The 21,164-nt window shown below is 46.1% G+C and overlaps 1 protein-coding gene across 3 annotated transcripts in view; it reads right to left on the bottom strand.

The window, feature by feature from the left end:
* The window catches only part of Carm1 (coactivator associated arginine methyltransferase 1), a 50,740-nt gene that overhangs the window by 13,153 nt on the left and 16,423 nt on the right, over window positions 1-21,164 (bottom strand). For all 3 annotated transcript variants that reach the window (XM_027411555.2, XM_027411557.2, XM_027411558.2), the window contains exons 2-4: window positions 8,434-8,559; window positions 3,691-3,797; window positions 2,740-2,844 (exon numbers count right to left, since the gene is read on the bottom strand). In XM_027411555.2, the coding sequence (XP_027267356.1) occupies window positions 2,740-2,844; window positions 3,691-3,797; window positions 8,434-8,559 (338 nt within the window). The remainder of the gene's footprint in view (window positions 1-2,739; window positions 2,845-3,690; window positions 3,798-8,433; window positions 8,560-21,164) is intronic.

Below are 21,164 nucleotides of genomic sequence, written 5' to 3'. Positions count from 1 at the left end.
AGGAAATGTCCTGGTGCCAGAGAATCATTGTCCTTGCCCACCCATCTGCTGAGAAGCTGAGAAAGCTAGCATGAGGCTTGACAGCCAGGTAGGTCCTCATTCTCAGGAGCTTCCCCCTAAGGGGTTGGGGTCAATATGAAAATAGAGCCAGGCTTCTGGGAAGAAGAGCCCTGGTTTGTTGCTCAGTCTCATCCTTACAGCCTGAATGGCTGGAGTGTGTGGGGTATAGGCCAGAGACCTCTATGTAGGACATGGAGAGCTTGCTATCTAGGGCTCTGAAGCCTTGAAGGGAGAGCAGGGTGTGGGCTTCTGCGTGCAGTGTGTCCTGTGCTCATGCTAACTCCATCCCCAGAAGCAGTCTTGGATAGGGCAGGTGAGTGGCCCACACTGAGGCCCAGCTGAGATAGGGGGTAACTTGGGAGAGTGCTGCACACTCTGGATGTGTGGGTTGCTTCCACCTAAATAGAAGGAGGACAGGTGTTTCTGGGGTGGTATGTGGGGGATTTCTAAGGAGAAATGGCCCAGGTACAGTGGTAGGAACAGAGGTAGCACTGCTGCTAGGACCATGGGTTCTTCTTAAGCCCTGGATGAAAGTGGAAATGGGCCCAGGCCCTGGGAAAGCCAGAGTGCCACCAAAAGAGCATGTGCTTTGAAGGCCCCAAGCACTGCCTGGGCTCAGGCCAGTAAGACTCCTGTGAAAATGCTTGAGGTAAGTCCTCTCTAGAGCCTAGCAACCTGGGGTGAAATACAACCAAAGCCCTAGATGAGGTAAATCCACACATTCACAGTGAGGACCTCTGCAACCTTTGCTGATCAGAAGCCATGTTTAGGGGTACACACCGGTTCTCTCAGTGCTGGGTGGGTTCACACAGGAGGATCAGTGAGTTAAAAGATAGCCTGACATCATTGTGAGAGGTAGTTTCAAAAGGCACAACAAAACAGAAACACAAGCTCCCAACTGCTGCAAAAGGCTAAACAAATACTGGGCCATAGGATGAGAAGGAAGGCTGTTTCCTGTGTGGAACACAGAGGCCCTAAATGGGACATGGTGCAGAATATCTGTACTTCAAGCACTTGGCAAGTGGAAATAAAAAGTTCAAGGCAAGCCTGGGCTACCTCAGACAACCTTGTCTCAATCACTCCTCTCCACCATAAAGGATCAAGAAGGGAGGGGAAAAAAGGACCATGAAAATATGGCTCCTTTCACAATGGCATCATCTCCTTATGAGATAATTCAATATGCCTGACCTACCAAACATCTATTTCAGCCTTGCCTGGCTGGCCAGACATATGCTCAGAACACCTATCTCCCCCACAGCTGGGCAAAATCATCCAACAGAAAGCCTAGTAAGTATTGACTACTTTATATAATACCAAGAAGATCAGAAAGTACATGCATTAGCTCAGGATGGCCTTGTTCTTCTGACTTCCTGCTGCTTCAGCATCTCAAGTGTTGAGACTATAAGAATGCACCAACCACCTGGACTGAACAGCAGTAAAAGTATGGGGAATGGGGGGAGAGGGGGTTCCCAGACACAGAGAGGCAGGACCCCAGGAGGCTGAGGTAGGAAGATTGAGCCTAAATGTACCTTGGACAACACAGTAGGCAGTGCCTTACAACATCCACTCCATACAGAAAGGTACTTCAAAAGGGTCCTACATGACCTACCCTGTGCTTGGAGGAGGGGTGTTTGTTAAAAAGGTCAAGAACATGTGGATAGGTCCTGCTGGATATTCTCACCAAGCCAATTAACACACCATCAGCAATAGTGTCAGAAAAGGTCTGGGTTCTGAGTTCAGTCAGATGGACACAGTGGAGAGCTAGAAGCTCCAGAAAGCAGTGAGGCCATTCCCTCTAGTATTGTTCCCAGAGTCTTTATCCTATCCTTTGGAATCCACTGTGATAAGCTGGCAAGCATGCTTCCCTGAGCTCTGAGCACTACATGGGTAAACAGCTGTTGTGGGCACCCCAACTCAGAGCCATCTGTCAGAAGACCTGAGAAGGACAGTTGGGGCTAGCCCTTGACATTTAAAGTGGGGGGGGGGCGCTCCTCCCTTGTTCCAGGTAGATGAAATTAAAACTTAAATGAATGCGAGAAGGCTCAGCTGGGGTTCACTGCTATTGCAGAGCTCAACTGCTCCCCACAGAAGCCATCTGTGCCACTAGGAGAGGGGTATGGCTTCATTATTCTTAGCTTTTTTTTTCTCTCCCTTCCTTTTCTTGAGAAAGAGGCTCACTATATAGCTCTAGATGATTGCCAATTTAGAGATATGCCTGCCTCTGCCTAGATCAAAAGCACATGCTGCCACACCCCAGCTTACTCACTGTTTTGTAACACACTCATCCAAACATCAACTTCCACATCTAAAGCTGTTTTATTTTTCTGCAATGCTAGAATGAAGTCAGTCTCCTTCATGCTAGGTAAGCACTCCCAACTCGACAGTTGATAACCCTCTTGTCACCATCTCCTGAGAGCTGGCATTAGAGCTAGCTATGTAAAACTTATGATTGTTCAGTATATCCCACCCCATATGCAGAAAACAGGATGACCAAAAACATGTTAGAAGAGGCAGAAGTGTTCTCTATAGGAAGTTGAAAAATGAACATAATTTTAACTAAAAGAAAATGGAGGGCTGACTCAGAATAACAAACAGAAAGGAGGCAACAGACCTGGAGGGAAGCAAGTGAGGACCCACAGCTTGCGTTCAGCATGCTTTCTGTACCAATGGCTCGCTCACCTTGTCCTTGAAGTCGGTGTGGTTCTGCAGGATTGCACGCTGGTAGGTGCCTGTCCGCACATAGTCTTGCATCATGTTCTGCTGCTGGGACAAGTAGCCATAAAACTGGAACAGAGACATACCATTGGCACATGGCACATGGCATAGCAGACTGCCACAGCCCTGGCTGCCCTAAGATGGAAGGAGGGCCTGACAGCATGAACCTCCTTTGGGAGGTCATGTACCCTCCTCCAGCCTGAACCCAACCGACAAGAGCCAGCTGCTCCAGAAGTGGGAGCAGTCCCCAAGAGGGGCACTTCTATTGTTGTCATGGCTGAAGGACACACCTAGATGCCTCCTAGACCTGGAGGCCACCCAAAAGATCATAAAATTTATCATGGATGGGGTTCTAACATCTGGGGGCCAACTGTCCCATCTTAGGGCCCCAAAGAAGAAAAGGAATGGATGGAACAAAACCCTAAAGCTCAGAGCGCCAGGCAGGTGATGTGCGGTGTCTCTCTGTAAGACAACAGGCGATCAGGAAGGAGGCAGCGTGGCACCTGGCAGGGCCACGGGCTTGGGCATCAGGCAGACCTGGCTTTCCCATCTTGGCTCTGTTGCATAAGAGCTGTGTGACTTGGAGCAAAGTCACTTAACCTCTCTGAGCCTCAGTTTTCTCATCTGTAAAATGGGGACAATAACAGTTGTTGGGAAAGTCCAAGCACTTCCGGACATGTAATATTACTTACACAGTGCCTTACACTCACCAAAGGTTTAGACACTGCTACAGTTCAGTCATTAAACACCTGGGGGCTTGGGCTTCACAGATGAGGAAACTGAGGCCTAGCAAGTGGTGAGCACTGCTGAGGCTATGCAGCTAGTAAGGGACAGAGCCAGGATGGGCACTCACGTGGGAAGGCAGGGAAGGGAAACACCAGGTGGTTGTCTGGCCCAGGACAGGCGCTAACTCACCTGGAAGTACTGCACAGCTGAGGATTCCTCTGTTCGCTCACTGAACACAGAGCGCTCCAGTGTGTGGCCTCGGCAGGTTTTCAGGATGTTGTAGAAAGAACAGAAATCTGGAAAGGGGGAGCCAGATCATTGGGAGGCCAGTGCTAAGGCCATCTGGGAGAGTCCAGAGGGCCTAAGCATTTGCTCCTCCTGTCTGCCTTTCCTGACTTGTCTACCTTGGACATGTGGGAACTGGTGACTTCTTTTTCCCCGACACAATGTTCCAGTCATGGCTGGAATGTTCCAGTCAAGAGCAGTCATGGCTGCCACTCTGACTGACATGAGGGCATGGCTTCGGTGGCATGTGGTGAGGACAGGTCTGGGCATTTCTCCCAGACAACCTGGAAGTGGGGAGCACACAGTCTCACATCCACCTGGAGCTCACAGTAGCCTCTGGGGATGGCACCGAACACCTCAAAGACAGCTGGTGAGTCCTGTGGACCCAGAAAAGCACATGGAGAGGATGTCAGCACCCTTCCCCAGGACACAGAGCTATGAATTTCTTTAAATTGACTGGCACAGAAGTTACTCAGAAGGTGGGGAGAAGTGAGGGGATCAAGGAGCCCTACCCCTAGATGAGGAACTATAAACAACTGATAGCTGCTGGGGGAGGAAGAGTTAGTTTTCTCTAAGAAGTGTGTGTATGATCCCTGGTAGGTAGGATCCCGCTCTGGTGGATGGCCCTATAGCACAACTGGACTGGGTGGGTTATACATATTGAAAAAATAATAATAAAGGAAGGAGGCAGTGGGATGAGGGATAGATCAGCGAGGAATATGTAAAAATACATTGTATGAATGTGTGAAATTCTCAAAGAATAAAACTCATTAAGAAAAAAGTTATTGAGGAACTTATAAAAATGGCCACCAAGGCCAGGCATTGGCAGCGCACGCCTTTAATCCCAACACTTGGGAGGCAGAGGCAGACAGATCTCTGTGAGTTCAGGACCAGCCTGGCCTACAAGAGCTAGCTCCAGGACATCCTCCAAAGCCACAGAGAAACCCTGTCTTGAAAACCAAAAAAGGAAAAACAAAAAAACCCAAAACAAAACAAATCACCAAGTTATAGACTTTAAAAGTAGCATTTGAGAAATGGCTCAATGGATAAAATCCTTGCTAGACAATGTCAGACCTGGAGTCCAGATCTCTAATCTCAGTGCACAACAGATAAAGATGGGATACTTGGAGCACACTGGTGAGCAGGCCCAGCACAGCTGATGAGCTCTGGGTTCGAGTAAGAGGCTGCCTCTCTCTCTCTCAGTAAATGAGGTGAAGAGCTTCTGGTCTCCATACTCCTGTGCACACACATGCACATGTACCATTATGTGTGCACGCCCATTCATACAAACACATACATCTATACACACCATATAACAGATACAGGCCTGGCAAGAGTGGTACACGCCCTGAATCTCAACATTCTATAGAGGCAGGCAGTTCTCTGTGAGTTCAAGTCCAGCCTGGTCTATGGAGCTAGTTCCAGGACAGCCAGGGCTAGCTACATAAAGAAGAAATCCTATCTTCAAAAACCAAATCCAAGACAAAAAAAAAAAAAAAAAAAAAAAAAAAAAAAAAAAAAAAAAGCTGACCTGCCAATAAGCAAGACTTCTTGGCAGAGAGGAAACTCAGGGAAGAGGGTAGAGTTGCCAGCCAGACATCGAGGAAGCATCATGGGCAGTACAGAGTGATAAGATAACATTAGTACAGAGAGATGATGTAAAAAGACATGTGACAGAGTATAGATTAAAATAAATGGGTTAATTTAAGTTATAAGAGCTAGTGGAACAAGCCTAAGTAAGCTAAGGCTAAGCCTTCATAATCAATAAGTCTCGTGTTGTTATTTGTGGGCTGGTAGCCCAAATAAAAACCCTACTACAACTCCCTAAGACTGAACTAGCCCAGGCCACGTGACCTCCAGGATTTATTATTTATTTACTTTTATATCTATGTGTGTTTTGCCTACATGTATGTCTGTAACACCTGAGGAGTTACTGAGAGGGCTTTGGACACCTTGGGACTAGAGTAACAGACAGGTGTGAGCTGATATGTGGGCAATGGGAATTGAACTTGGGTCCTCAGGAAGAGCTCTTAACCACTGAACCATCTCTCCAAACACCCCTCTCTAGCAATTTATTTTATGTGTATGGATGTTTTCCCTGCATACATGTATCTACACCACTTGCATGTCTGGTGCACACAGAAGCCAGAAGAGATTTCTGGTCTCCTCAAACTAGAGTTGTAGACAGTTTTGAGCGGCTATATGGGGAATAGAGCCAGTGCTCTTACCTGCTGAGCCATCTCTCCTGACCCTGTCTCCAGATTTATAATGTAACATGGATGCTAATCTCTGGTGGTAGTATTTCCAACATAGCTTTAGCTGGGTGGTAGTACACCCCTTTAATCCCAGCACTCAGAAGGCAGGTGGATCTCTCTGAGTTCGAGGCCAGCCTGGTCTACACAGCAAGTTCCAGGACATCAGGGATTACACAGAGAAAGCCTGTTTCCAAAAAACAACAAAACCACAAAACCAAAATGTTTTACTTCTTATTACTGTGTATGGAAGCATATGCCATGACATGAATGTAGAGGTCAGAAGAACTTTGTGGAGTTGGCTCTCTCCTTCCATCTTTGTGTGGTTTCTAGGGATTGAACTCGGGTCATCAGACTGTGCAGCAAGCAGATCTTCATTTGCTAAACCATCTCTCCAGTCCGTAACACTTCTTTTTAACAATGACTTTGGGGACTGGGAAGATTGTTCAGTGGGTAAAGTGTTTGCCATGTAAGGATGAAGACTTTAGTTCAGATCCCCAGAACCCACATAAAAGCTGGTATAGTAGCATTATGCCTCTCATTCTAAATGTAGAGATAAAAAAATACCTAGAAACTTGGGGCTCAGCTAGCCTGGTGTGTGCAGCAGTGAACAGTTAAGAGATTACATCTCAAATAAGGTAAAAGGTGATGACCAACACATATGGAGCTCTTTTCACCTCCACATATGCTAGCACAAACATGTCTACATTCACACACATGCACAAAAACTAAACAAATCAACTACAAATCTGGATTCCAGCAGACTCTTCTCCATTAGGAATACATTCCAAGATGTTTCTCAATTGGCTGAAGTGCCCCTGAGAGACCCTTCCATGAACTACGCTGCCTGTGCATGTAAAACTATGAGTGTTTATTTAGTTGAGACCACACATGTGTCCACACATGTGTTAACAAAAGGTTTTTTGTTTTTTGTTTTTTTTGGAAACAGACATGTAGCCCAGGCTGATCTTGAACTCCTGGTCCTCCTGCCTCCACCTCCTGAGTGCTGGGACTGCAGATGGGACTAGGACTTCATGTCAGACAAGGGCTCACCCACTGAGCTACATCTTAGTCCCTCAAATTTAAAACAATTCTTTTCAATTTTTTGGGAGAGTGTCTCATATATCCCAGGTCCTTCTCAGACTTGCAACCCAGATGAGGCAGACTGTGCACTCCTGATACTTCTGCCTCTACTTACTTCCTATGTGTTAGGATCACAAAGAAGGAAAAGGGGGCACTGAGGATGCTTGTCCAGGGGACAAGAAGGCTCCACATGGCAACAGCTCTACTAGAGGCACAGGTAACCTCCCGGGGAGACAGTGAAGGGCTCTGGGAAGCCAATAGGCCCTTCCCCTGTACCAGCCACCACACTCACCCAGGCACTACACTGACCAAGTCCTGTCACAGGACATTCACGGGCCTGGTCACTGTTTCCAAAACCCCAAGGTCCCAAGCTTTTCTCACCTGGGTTTCTACCAGCCCTCCTCAACAACCTTAGGTGTCCCTATCATGTCTAATGACAGGTCTGCTCAGAGCCTCCAGGAGCTTCTCTAATGATAGTAAAGCCTCTGCCCACCTCTAGGCCCCATCTCACCCCTCCCCTGGGGTCCTAGGAAAAGCTGAGAACGCTGGCTTCAGGCCTAACCCAACTAGCTGTCTGAGAGGCTTAGGTATGGCAAGAGTCAGAATGGCCCTTTTAGAGGAAAGGACAGCAGAGGATCCACAGCAGCCAGTGAAGTGCCAGGACAGGGCACTTGTTTAACACCAAGAACACATTCTTACTAAGATGTGTCTCTTCTTGGGGCTGGTTCTTTTCTTCCTCTTTTGGAGCAAGGATCCTGCTATGCTGGCTGCTCTGGCTGGTTTCCAACTCTTGTGCTGAAGTGATCCTCATGTTCTAGCCTTCTGGGAAGCGGAGACGATGGACATGTGCCACCCCACAGTCAGCTAACACTATAACTTATACTCATGTCTTTAGCAGGGATCCTTCCTTCTGCCTCAGCCACCTCAGCAGCTGGGGCTACAAGCGCTATAAGGCACTCATCATATGCAAGTGCACATTATGTGTTTGGAGGTGGTGCCTGTGCGTGTCCATGTGGAGGCAGGAGGTCAGCTTTGGGTGTCATCCCTTAGGAATTGTCTACCTTGTTTTCTGAGGTAGTCTCTCTAGCCTGGAGCTCTGATGAGGCAAGGCTGGCTGGCCAGTGTGAGCTGCAGGGATATGCCTGTCACCATCCCTCTGTCATCTGAGATTACAGCTCATGCTGCCAAGCCTAACATTTCATATAGTGCTAAAGACTGAGCTCAGGCACTCATGCTTGTGTGGCAAATACGTCTATTAACTGACCATCTCCCCATCTCCCGGGCAAGCTCCACCATGGAGCCAAACACATACCGTGGGGTGTGGCAAACTGGATGAGGACGCTGTTACAGCCCAGTGTGATGATGAAGGACTGCCGGCCCACTCGGCTGCACTCTGTCTCTCGAGACACTGAGCACTTGAACACACACACATCTTCATCTGCAAGAGAGAGAGGGGGTGCTGACATAAGCAACAGGGATCTGGTGACTGGCTTGCTTTCATGTGTCCATGCACCCACATCCTTTTGGGGTACCTCATAAACATTTTTAAGTGCTGTGGGGTGCTCTGTCTGCCTATTCTCAATGAAGAAGAGATAAGGGGCAACTGTCCTGCAGGGACACTGCCAGGGTCCTCAGGAGCTCAGGGGATGACAAACATGTTCCCAGGGGAAAGCCTGGGTCTCCAGAGACCTCCTATCCCCGAGGAGAACACGCAGAGTCATCCTTACGGAGGGACAGAGGTATCCTTAGGGAGAAACAGACAACTAAAGGGTAATTAGGAGTTGGGGCTCTGGAGTCTTGGGCCTGCCAAAGGGACATTTGGGGTCCTTCTGAGTTACAAGGCATCACTGGACTTTATAGCTGTCAGAATGGAATTACCCATGACCCTTTTGGGCTGGCCCTTTGCTCTCAGGGGCAGTGACTGTGTCCTTGACCACGAAAGCCATGCAACCTAGACTTCTATGCCACCTACAGATCCTCAGTAGGATACAGCAAGCCATGTGGCCTGTCCAGGCTGGTGTTTCTCATGTTTCATATGGGGCTGGTGGTGGGGCAGGGACCCAGGGCGCTACTGTATATGTTCATTCACATGGCCAAGCAGCCAAGAAGCGCTACATGCCCATCACAACAATATTTTCTAGTTATTTATTCAACAAAAGCCCACTACACTGAAGGATGAAGCCAGTGTCCCTAAGACAGACAGACTAATACGGCAGTGCTGTTATCCCATGGCACCTGTGTAGTACTATTCCTGTTTTAAAATTTTAGTGTGTGTGTGTGTGTGTGTGTGTGTGTGTGTGTGTGTGTGTGTGTGTATACATATACCTGTGTATACATATACCTGTACATGCTGGCAAGCATGAAATCAGAGAACAACCTTCAGAATTGGTTCTTTCTTCTACCATAGATTCTGGGGATCAAACTCAGGTTGCCAGACTTGTATAATATAACCTTCTCTCTACTGAGCCATTTCCAATGCCCCCATGAAGTACTTTTGACCTTAACTCATAAAGAGACAGCAGATACAGGGAGTGGACCAGCCTGCAAGACAACTCTCCAGATCTCTTCAAATGGTCAACTTCAGGTGAGAGAAACCACTGAGAACTATTCTAGAGTGAAGGAGACACAGGAGAGGCAGCTAATAAGTAGGGCCCAGTAGACCCACTCCTGGATCCATTACACCAGATGGATGGTGTGAAATGAGACACTGGCTCTATGGGCTTCTAAGAATACTGCCCCACCCCCACAGGTAGGGTCTCAAGTAGTAGAGGCTAACCTGTAACTCTATGCAGTTTAGTTTGACCTTCAACTCCCACTTTCACTGCACCAAGTGCTGGGCTGCAGTAGGCACTGTGTGCCTGGGCTATGGGGGAGAACCCAGCTCTGTCAGTGTTAGCTGAGTAGTGTACCAGCCAAGCTACAGCCCCAGCCCCTGAACACCTTATTCCTAGAGCACAAATGAGCAGGGAGTGAGATCACTGGACCAGTGCTACTGCCCTCACATGGCTCACTAAATAAGTAGCAAAACGGGAAAAAGGCTGATAGAAATGTGGCTGAAGATGTTTCCAAGCACCCGGAATAGCCAAAATAGGGTGAAAAAGAATAATTAAATCAGAAGAGTCTCCAATTCAAAAGAGTTCTACAAAGCTTCAGTAATCAAAATATAGTCTTCAAAAAGCACAAGACAGACCAGCAGAATAAAAACAGAACACAGAAATAAATCCTGCCATTAATGGTTAGGTGACTTCCCACAAGGGTGCCAATGAAGAGACAAGTGTCTCCACAAGGAACACTGGAACATCTGGACATTCACTTGGAAAACTATGCAATTGGATTCTGACCTCACCCCGTAACAAAAGCTAACTCAAATGAATCTGGCCCAAACGAGAGTTCAAACTAGAAGACTCTTGGGTTGGTCAGTCTCATGACTCAGTGGGTGATGGCATTTGGTGCCAAGCCTGACCACCTGAGTGCAATCTCTGGGATCCATATAGTGGAAAGAAAGGACTTCCAAAGGTCTTTCTCCAATATGAACATGTGTGCACATACAAATAACCTTAAAATTTTAATTTAAAAACCTACAGGGTGGGGCTGGAGGAATCGGTTAGTGGTTAAGAGCACTCACTGGCTGCTCTTCCAAAGGTCCTAAGTTCAATTCTTAGCAACCACATGATGGCTCACAACCATCTATAGTGGGATCTGATGCTGACAGAGCATTCACAATTAAAACAAAAACAAGACAAACTCCTATAGGGCTCTTAGAAGGAAGCACAGGGCTAAATCTGTGACTTTGATTTGGCAACTGATTCCAAGCTACGAAACTAAGAATATGAGAACCATTAATTAAAATTTTTATTTTATTTTATGTGCACTGGTGTTTTGCCACGGGTGTCAGGTTCCCTAGAACTGGAGTTATAGACAGTTGTTAGCTGCATTGTGGGTGCTGGGAATTGAACCCAAGTCCTCTTAGCCACAAGAGCAGTCTTAGCCACTGAGCCATCTCTCCAGCACATAAATTTTATTTTTTTTAATTAAAAATTATAAATTCCCGGGGCTGGAGAGATGGCTCAGAGGTTAAGACTGCTCTTCCAGAGGTCCTGAGTTCAATTCCCAGCAACCACATGGTGGCTCACAACCATCTATTATGAGATCTGGTGCCCTCTTCTGGAAGCAGAATGTTGTATACATAATAAATAAAATCTTAAAATATATATATATATATATATATATATATATATATATATATTCCCAAATCCTTAAACTCGGACCTAGGAACTTGGGACCAGCCTAGGTAGCATAACACAGTGACCCAGGAGCATGTTTGTCCCTCACAGCTCTAGAACCTGAAAATTAGGGCTGAGTACTTTTATAATAAAAGTACAAGGCCCTGGAGTGTATCACAGCAATAAACAAAACAAAAATTAAAATAAACAACTCCAACAACTGTCTATGAGCTGTCACTTCTCATAGTGTCTGCGAAGTGTCTACGATTTAAACAGTGACATGAAACAAGTGAATAGAGAGACATGGGAGAATGAAGCCAACAGACATCTCTGGAGGGAAGGTGGACAGACAGATGAGAACACTGACCTCCTGACACAGAAGCTCTGCTCCCAGGTATGTCCCTGCAAAGAACAGCAGGCAGGGCTTCAAACAAATGCTTGTTTACAAATAGTCAGGTATGGGGCCTGCAACAGTAGCCTAGTCAGTCAGGAGACTAAGGCCAAGAGGCTTGCTGAATCTTAGCCCAAGAGTTCAAGGGCCAACTTAGACAACATGGCAAGATCTCAAAGAAAGAAAAGAGCATGCTGGGGCCTGGCCTAGAATGCAGGAAGCCCTAGACTCCATCCCCAGCACAGCATAAACTTCATAAAGCAGTAGGAGTGAAGTACTGCACAGCTATAAGAAAGCCTTCAGGAGCCAGAGGCAGGGAGGAGATCAGAAGTTAGAAGGAAATACACACATATAGAGAAAGAAAGAGAAGGCAGTCAGATGACTATTTATTGCCAAGAGTCAAAACTAGACACAACTCAAATCCCATCAACTGATCCATGGATAAGCAAGACCAGGTACAGCCTGAACACTACTAGGGGGCAGCCACAAATGCTGTGCAATAAATACTGTATTTGATGGAACAGTAGGAAGGGTAAAGTGAGGTGGCTGGGACAGACTTTCCGTTGCCAGGGGCTCCAAAAAGGCAGTGGGGGAGCAAGAACTTTCTGGTGTGGGGTTTCCTTTGAGGCGATGACAGGGTTTTGGAGATAGCGAAAGGTCACAGTTACATAACACCAAACAAGCTCAATGACACTGAATTGTACTTTAAAATGGTTCTTGTTAGTTTACGGGACTGTCACTTCAACAGAGAAAGAAAATTGATCCCTACCTGACAGTAGGGTGCAAGGGGGCCTACAGTACTCACAGGGACCTTGGCTCTCCTGTTGTTCTGTCTAGCCCAGGGAAAAGTCAGGCTCTGAGGGCAGGGCCTGACTTAGGGCAAGTGTGTTGGTTATCCACTGCTCCAGACACAGGAACCTAAGGCAAAGTACTTCCAGTTCCAGCTCCAGGGAGGGACTCTGCCTAGTGCCTGGGACTCCACCCACCCTGGGACAGAAGATAAAGGTGATCTTTGGGCTGGGTCTGTATGATGATAAGAGCCCAGGGTGCTTGTTTACCCAGTTGCCTTAGGTGTTCCTCTAACACCTGGCACCAAGCAGGCAACCCTAACCCTGTGGTGGATGGCAACAAGGGCAGGGTTGAGATCAGGGCTACCTGGGCTGAGGGATCTGAAAGCACAGATGGAGGAGTCAACATCCTCTAATCATCACAGCCAGCTCCTCAGGCCTATCCTCTGAACACAGAAGACACCTTTCTGATATACCCACAAAAAACTAACAAACCAGCTGCACCACAATTCCCCGTTTTAGGTGGCCTGGAGTACAAGCTTGGCTCTGAAGAATTTGCATGGCACATGCAAAATCCTGGGTTCCATCTCTACAAAAATAAACCAAAAGGAAACAAAATGTTCCTTTGGCTGAGGCCATATGCTTGCCTAGAACCCCAGCTGGCCAGTATCAAGGGAATAAAATAGGGTGACAAAGCAGGACACTCAATGTCTTCCTCTGATCTCCATGCAAGTATGTGCCTGTATGCACACCAACAGTAACATCACACACACACACACACACACACACACACACACACACACACACACACACACACACACAGAGAGAGGGTTGAGCTGATATGTTGGTTCACATCAGTCAAGCTCAAGCCAGAGTTATGATTTCTTTCTCCAGAGTCTGTAAGTGATAACAGGAATGGCAGGTTATGGGTGGAAACAGTTCTTGTCTGGGAGGATTCTCAAATGGGTCTTAAAAAGAACACAAAGAAGGGGCCCTGGACTGAGCGATCTAAACAATGCTGAGGACCCTGGTCCTGGCCATCAGAGTCTGGTCATTTCAAGTTCTGTGGCCAAGGAATGGGAGTCGAGTGACAGGGGACAGCAGCACGGGGCAAGTGGGACACAAACAGATTCCCCATGAGAGGAAGACTTTCAAGACAGCCCATATTACTTCCTACCAAAAAAGTCCCTCATCTATCCACATCATAAATCCCCAATTTCTGCCATGAGAGCTACCTAACACATTACAAAAGTCCCCCATTTCCTCATCATGCCACCAATTTGCTCAGAGGGCAAGGATCTTATTCAAGGTCACACAGCAAGATGGACTCTCATGTCTTCATGGTTACTGTTCCTCATCAAGGTGCTAGGAGTTGACAGCATCCTGGAGTGTCCATATTTCTCTAAAGGAGAGCCAGACAGTAAACATTACATCTATTCTAGGACTGTAACTCAGTGGCAAAACTCTTGCTGAGAATGTGTTCAGCCCTGGACCTCATCCCCAGCACTGTTATTAAAAAAGAGAAAGTGGTCTCCTATGTCACTTTCTCTTTTATGAGATTCAGTGTGGATGGGTTTATATTGAGGTCTTTGATCCATTTTGACTTGAGTTTTGTGCATGGCGATAGCTATGGATCTATTTGCATTCTTCTACATGTTGATAGGCAGTTATACCAGCACCATTTGTTGAAGATGCTTTCTTTTTTCCATTTTATATTTTTAGCTTCTTTGTCAAAATGTAGATGTTCATAGGTGTGTGGGTTGATATCAGGGTCTCTGATTCAATTCCATTGGCCCACCTGTCTGTTTTTGTGCCAATACCAAGCTGTTTTCATTGCTATAGTTCTATAGTAGAGCTTAAAGTCAGGGATGGTGATGCCTCCAGATGATCCTTTATTGTATAGAATGGTTCTGGCTATCCTGGTTTTTTGGTTTCTCCATATGAAGTTGAGTATTGTTCTTTCAACGTCTGTGAAGAATTGTGCTGGGATTTTGATGGGGATTGCATTCAATCTGTAGATTACTTTTGGTAGGATTGCCATTTTTACTGTGTTGATCCCACCTACCCAAGAACAGGAGAGACTTTTCCATTTTCTGATGTTGTCTTTAATTTCTTTCTTTAAAGACTTGAAGTTCTTGTCATACAGGTCTTTCACTTGTTTGATTAAAGTTACCCCAAGATATTTTATGTTATTTGTGACTATTGTAAAGGGTGATATTTCTGGTTTCTTTCTCAGCCCATTAATAATCTGTATATAGGAGGGTTACTGATTTTTTTAGCTAATCTTGTATCTTGCTACATTACTGAAGGTGTTTATCAGTTGTAGGAGTTTTATGATAGAATTTTTGGGGTCACTTATGTAAACTATCATATCATCAGCAAATAGCGAGAGTTTGACTTCTCCAATTTGTATCCTCTTCACCTCCTTTTGTTGTCTTATTGCTCTAGTTAGAATTTTGAGTGCTATGCTGAATAGATATGCAGAGTGGACAGCCTTGTCTTGTTCTTAATTTCAGTGGAATTGCTTTGAGTTTCTCTTCATTTAGTTTGATGTTTGCTGTTGGGTTACTGTATATTGCCTTTATTATGTTTAGGTATGTTCCTTGTATCCCTATTCTCTCCAAGACCTTTATCATGAAGGGGTGTTGAATTTTATCGTATGCTTTTTCAGCATCTAATGGGATGATCATGTGTTTTTTTTTTTTTCTTTCAGTTTGTTTATATGGTGGATTACATTGATGGATTTTTTTTTCTTTTATGTAGAACCATCCCTGTATCTCTGGGATGAATCCTACTTGGTCATGGTGGATGATTTTTCTGATGTGTTCTTGGATTCATTTGTCAGTATTTTATTGAGTATTTTTTGCATCTATGTTCATGAGGGAAATGGGTCTGTAATTCTCTTTCTTAACTGTAGCCCTGTAAAAAGAGTTTGGCAATGTTCCTTCTGTTTCTATTGTATAGCACAGACACTGAGAGCAACAGTTAATAAATGGGACCTCCTGAAACTGAGAAGCTTCTGTAAAGCAAAGAACATGGTCAACAAGACAAAACAGCTCCCTACAGAATGGAAAAAGATCTTCACCAACCCCATATCTGACAGAGGACTAATCTCCAAAATATACAAATAACTCAAGAAACTAGACATCAAACTACCAAATAATCCAATTAAAAAATGGGGTACAGAGTCAGGCAGTGGTGGCTCACCTTTAATCCCAGCACTGGGGAGGCAGAGGCAGGTGGATCTCTATGAGTTCAAGGCCAGCCTGGTCTACAAAGCTACACAAAGAAACCCTACCTTGAAAAACAAAACAAAACAACAAAAGAAAAAGAGTACAGCTGTACTCAGAGAATTCTCAACAGAACAATCTTAAATGTCAGAAAGACACGTAACAAAATGTTCTACACCCTTAGTCATCAGCAAATCAAAACAACTCTGAGATTTCATCTGAATGGCTAAGACCAAAAACACCAATGACAGCTTATGCTGGATAGGATGTGGAGAAAGGGGAACACTCCTCCATTGCTGGGGCGAGTGAAAACTTGTACAACCTTTGTGGAATCAGTATGGTAATTTCTCAGAAAATTAGGGATTGACCTACCTCAAGGCCCTACAAACCACTTTTGGGCATATAGCCAAAGTAGGCACATTCACACCACAAGGACATTTGCTCAACTATGTTCATAACAACATTATTCATAATAGCTGGATCTTGGAAACAACCTATATGCCCCTCAACTGAAGAATGGATAAAGAGAATGTGATACATTTGCACAATGGAGCACTACTCGGTGGTAAGAAACAATGACATCCTAAGATTTACAGGCAAATAGACAGAATTAGAAAAAAACATCCTGAGTAAGGTAATCCAGACCCAGAAGGACAAATATAGCATGTATTCACTCATAAGTGGACACCAGACATAAAGTAAAAGATACCCAGACTACAATCCACAACCCCAGGAAAGCTAGAACCCTCTTCCAAAAGCAGATGTAGAAATCCACAGCTAACCAATGGACCAAGCTCCTGGAGTACAATCGAAGTGAGGGAGGAGCAAAATACGAACAAAGGAGTTAAGACCATGATGGGGAAACCCACAGAATCAGCTGACCCAAGATAGAGAGATCACTGACTCAGGTTTGACAAATGGAGGATCTGAACTAGACTCCCTTAATATAGATGACAATGGTGCAGCTGGGACAATATGAGGCCACTGGCAGTGGGTCCAAGATCTAACTTTAAAGCACAAACTGATTTAGTGGAACACATTCTATATGGAGAGATATCTTGCCCAGCCTAGACACAGGGATGTGGGGGGTGGAGAGGTGACTTGGTCCTGCCTCAATGAGATGATGGGAAAGACTTAGTGGATTACCTAGGGGAGACCTTACCCTCTCTGAGGAGCAGATGGGAGGTGGGGGGTAGTGGGAGGAGTGAAAGGAAGGGAAAGAGGGAGAGCTGGGATTGAAATATAAAAGATAAAAAAATAATAGAAAAAAAGAAACAAAGAAAAACTTTTCTGGCAGAGCATTGGTGGCACACACCTTTAATCCCAGCACTCGGGAGGCTGAGGCAGGTGGATCTCTGTGAGTTCGAGGCCAGCCTGGTCTACAATAGCTAGTTCCAGGACAGCCTCCAAAGCTACACAGAGAAACCCTGTCTCGAAAGAAAGAAAGAAAGAAAGAAAGAAAGAAAGAAAGAAAGAAAGAAAGAAAGAAAGAAAGACTTTTCTGTAAGGACAATCTGTGTCACAATGATTCAATTCAGCCTGCAGCAGACTTCAATAAGTAAACAAATAACTACAACTGTGTCAATACAACTTTATTGACAAAACCAGGCAGATGGCCAGGTTTACCTCACAGGACTGTCAGGTCTAGAATTACAGGTGTAGTGTTAAGCCCTCTTTCTACTCACTTCCTCATTTGCTTACCAGACATAGATAATGAGGACATCCACTTCCCATCACAGACTTGGAGGCCCACAGCACTAAGATATGCAGGTCACGAGATGCACCAAAACCAGTGTGACTGGGAGATTGGGAAAAAAAAACTCTCAGTGAGTGTACAGAACCTGTAGAGCAGTGGTTCTCAACCTTCCTAATGCTTAGACCCCATACAGTTCCTCATGTTGTGGTGACCCCCAAACTGTATTTTGCTACTGTTATGAATCATAATATAAATATTTTGGAGACAGGTTTGCCAAAGGGATCTCAAACCACTGGTTAAGAACCACTGCTGTAGAAAAAGGAGGGCTGCCAAGCTGAGGGGCAGCATGAGGCCTAACCTAGAGGCTCCCACAGCAATGGGTAGCACCACGAAGATCCTTAAGCTAGGAGACATGGAAAGGAACTGGGTGGAGGTGGATGGGCTGGGGATGCAAGCTACCCGATTCCCCACCTGCCAGAGAATTCCTCTAACACTTGCCCTAAACCTGCTGCCTCCCCAGGACAGAAGAATCTACGGGACCCTGAGGCTGAGGTAGTCCCAGGGGACATGTCAAGCCTCTCTAATTTTCTGGTCTACCCTTCTAGTCATGTACTTCTAAATTAGCCCAACTGCTGAGTTCAACATCCTCCCCACTGTGCACACTCAGGAGGCGGGTCCCTTGAGCTCATGAGTTCAAAACCAACCTGGGTGGCATAGGGAGACCCTTCTCAAAATGAACATACCAAGTGTAGGGGCTCACATCTAGTCCTTAGCATTTGGAAAGTTAAAGCTAAAGGATCACCTTGAGTTTGAGGCCAACATGGGAATCACAATGAGTTACAGGTCAGCCCGGACTACAGAAGACGACCTTGTATTCAAAACACAAAGTGGGCTGGGGAGATGACTCAGTAGATAAACTCATTAACTACCTAAGCCTACAGGCCTGAGTTCCATCCCTGAACTTTCCATGTGGATGAAAAGCTGAGTAAATGGCCAGCACTTGTAATCCCAGCACAACTGCAGGGAAAAAGAAGGCAGAAATAGGAGAATCACCCAGAAGCTCACAAGCCAGCTGACCTGGAGCACCGTGAATATTGGCGGAAACAATGATACTCTGCTTTAACAAAGAATAAGGTCAGAAATAACTGCCAAACATTCGCGTCTGCCCTCTCTCTACACAATGTGCAGGAATATGTACACCCATGCACATATATAAAGAAACAACAAAAACCTCACTGAAAACTCCAAGAGGCAGGGCCAGCATTGGTGGCGCACACCTTTAATCCCAGTACTCGGGAGGTAGAGACAGGTGGATCTCTGTGAGTTCGAGGCCAGCCTGGTCTACAGAGCAAGTGCCAGGATAGGATCCAAAGCTACACAGAGAAACCCTGTCTTGAAAAACCAAACAACAACAACATCAAAAACAAAACAACAAAAAAACAAACAGAAAGAGAACACTCATGGCCTCCTAGTTTCTCAGAATCTTCAGTAAGAAGTCCTAAGTCCACCTGGGACTCATAGACCCTCTGGAGCATTGTTTGGAGCATCCTCTGCTTCACGGAACCCTGTCTGGTCCAGTCATTAGCTCACTTCTTGCAACCTTTAAGTATGGGAAAAAGTTTTCTCTGGGTGCTACAGTTCTTAGGAACGCCCTTGCCCTTCCCCTGTGTCCTTGTCATTTCTTCTCTGAGGTCTTCTAGCACTTTCTAGACAAGTTCCCACTGCACAGCAGAGCTTGTTACACTCCTCATATAACATCTGCCTATGCCTTCTGGCCCAGTGCCAGGCATATGGGGCTACTCCACTTAAAGGAAGGATACTGGTCTTAATGGCGTGTCTCACCACCCCTTTCCTCCATCTCCCCTAGCAGGAGCTCAGTGTGAGGAACCACAAAAGACTCAAGTCCAAATGCTACACCTGCCCTGTCCATACCTGAGTGTGGCTAGAGATCTTCCCATTGCTTGAAGGTCAGTGTTCCCAACCCCTTGTTTAGAAGCAACAGAGCAAGCAGGAATCCCTTATACCTTAGATTGTAAGCTAGAGAGACCAGCAGAAGTGGGCAAGACCAGAAGGGAAGCTCTTCTCCAGTGCAACGTTCTACCTACGTAAGGAGAGGGAGGAGGGGCAACAGGGTGACACTAAAAAGTAGCAACTTTTCAAGGTGGGACAAAAGATCAACAGCACCCCACACCCTTACCTTCCCACCAGGAAGCTACCTTTGCCACTCCCAGAGAAGCAACTGAAGCTGTTCATCTTAGGCACCTGTCAGGAGGCACACATGGGCCAAGTATGAAGTCTTTCACCGAACACTACCAAGTACAACAGGGCTCATTACCTTCCAGAAGAGCATTCCATAGTGAGAGGAGGGATGAGGGAGGGAGAAGAAACCCCTATGGCTGCAGGCTCTATGCACCCCCCCACCTCTCCCCAAGACCAAAATGAAGCCTTAAGCCCGCCCAGCCTCAGCCAGGGCACCAAACACAGGGACAGGGTCCAGCTGTGAACATAAGGACTGAGTCCTGTTTCCAATGCTGAGAGCCAGCGGGAGTGAGAGGAGCCAGTAAGGAGACAAGAAGGTGGAAGCAGTGGGTGCAGGGAGGGAAAAGACAGGCTGATGCACAGAGCTGGGGTGTTAGCTGTATTACAAACACTCCTGTCCCACAGCCTCCTACCTCCATCCCCTGTGGTAACTTTGCCTCCAAACCACTGGCCAGATCACTGTGGAGCCACTCAGGGGGGGAAGGACAAAAATGAGCTCTGATCTAGGAGGACCACTGTTCAGCTGCAACCCTGGGTCTTGGTTCCCTCATCTAAGAGAGATTCTGACATTCCCAGGGTAGGAAGAATGATAGAACCCCAGGGAAGGGTAGGCAGCCCATGGAGGGGGAGGGGTGGTGTTGAAAGCAAGCTGTTCACAGTACATCTGTGAAGCAGGTACAGAGGGATAAAAGACTTGTCTGTTCTCTGCTGTGTGATGGAGGCAGAAGTGATGAGCATCATCACTACTTAATTCAGAAGTAGTCACAATGGGTGTCACCAGTGCAGGTCACCCACTGTCACAGAGAGAGCTGGCCCATGAGCCTAGTCAGATATTCCCCTTATTGTAACCTCAGGCAGATGATCTGCTGCCCTCAGAGAAGCTAAGAAGGGGCTGCGGCCAGTCTGCCTGCCCTCAGGCATCTGAGAACTACATGGTCACCCTGGGTTCTTCTGTCCTTGCCAGCTGAAGCACTGGCTCTCTTCTCAGGCCCCCAGACCAGGGAACTTCCTTTGCTTTCTTATCCCACACAGCTCTAGTCGCAAACAAGCATGAGGACATCCTCAGATACAGTGTAAGGAAGTCCTGAACACAAAAGTTAATACCTACTAGATGAATGGATAGCTAATTAAAAGTAGTTTTTTGGGGCTGGAGAGATGGCTCAGAGGTTTAGAGCACTGGCTACTCATCCAGAGGTCCTGAGTTCAATTCCCAGCAACCACATGGTGGCTCACAACCATCCATTATGAGATCTGGTGCCCCTTTCTGGTGTGTAGATATATGTGGAAGCAGAATGTTGTATACATAATAAATAAATAATAAATAAAATCTTTTAAAAAAAGTTTTTTGTTTGTTTAGTTTCTTTGTTTGATTTTCAAGACAGGGTTTTTCTGTGTTGCCCTGTCTTTCCTGAAACTCACTCTGCAGACCAGGATGGCCTGGAACTTACAAAAATCA

Source organism: Cricetulus griseus, chromosome 4 (assembly GCF_003668045.3).
Source record: "Cricetulus griseus strain 17A/GY chromosome 4, alternate assembly CriGri-PICRH-1.0, whole genome shotgun sequence".
NCBI classification, from domain to species: domain Eukaryota; kingdom Metazoa; phylum Chordata; class Mammalia; order Rodentia; family Cricetidae; genus Cricetulus; species Cricetulus griseus.
This window is presented reverse-complemented; position numbering and strand designations above follow the sequence as displayed.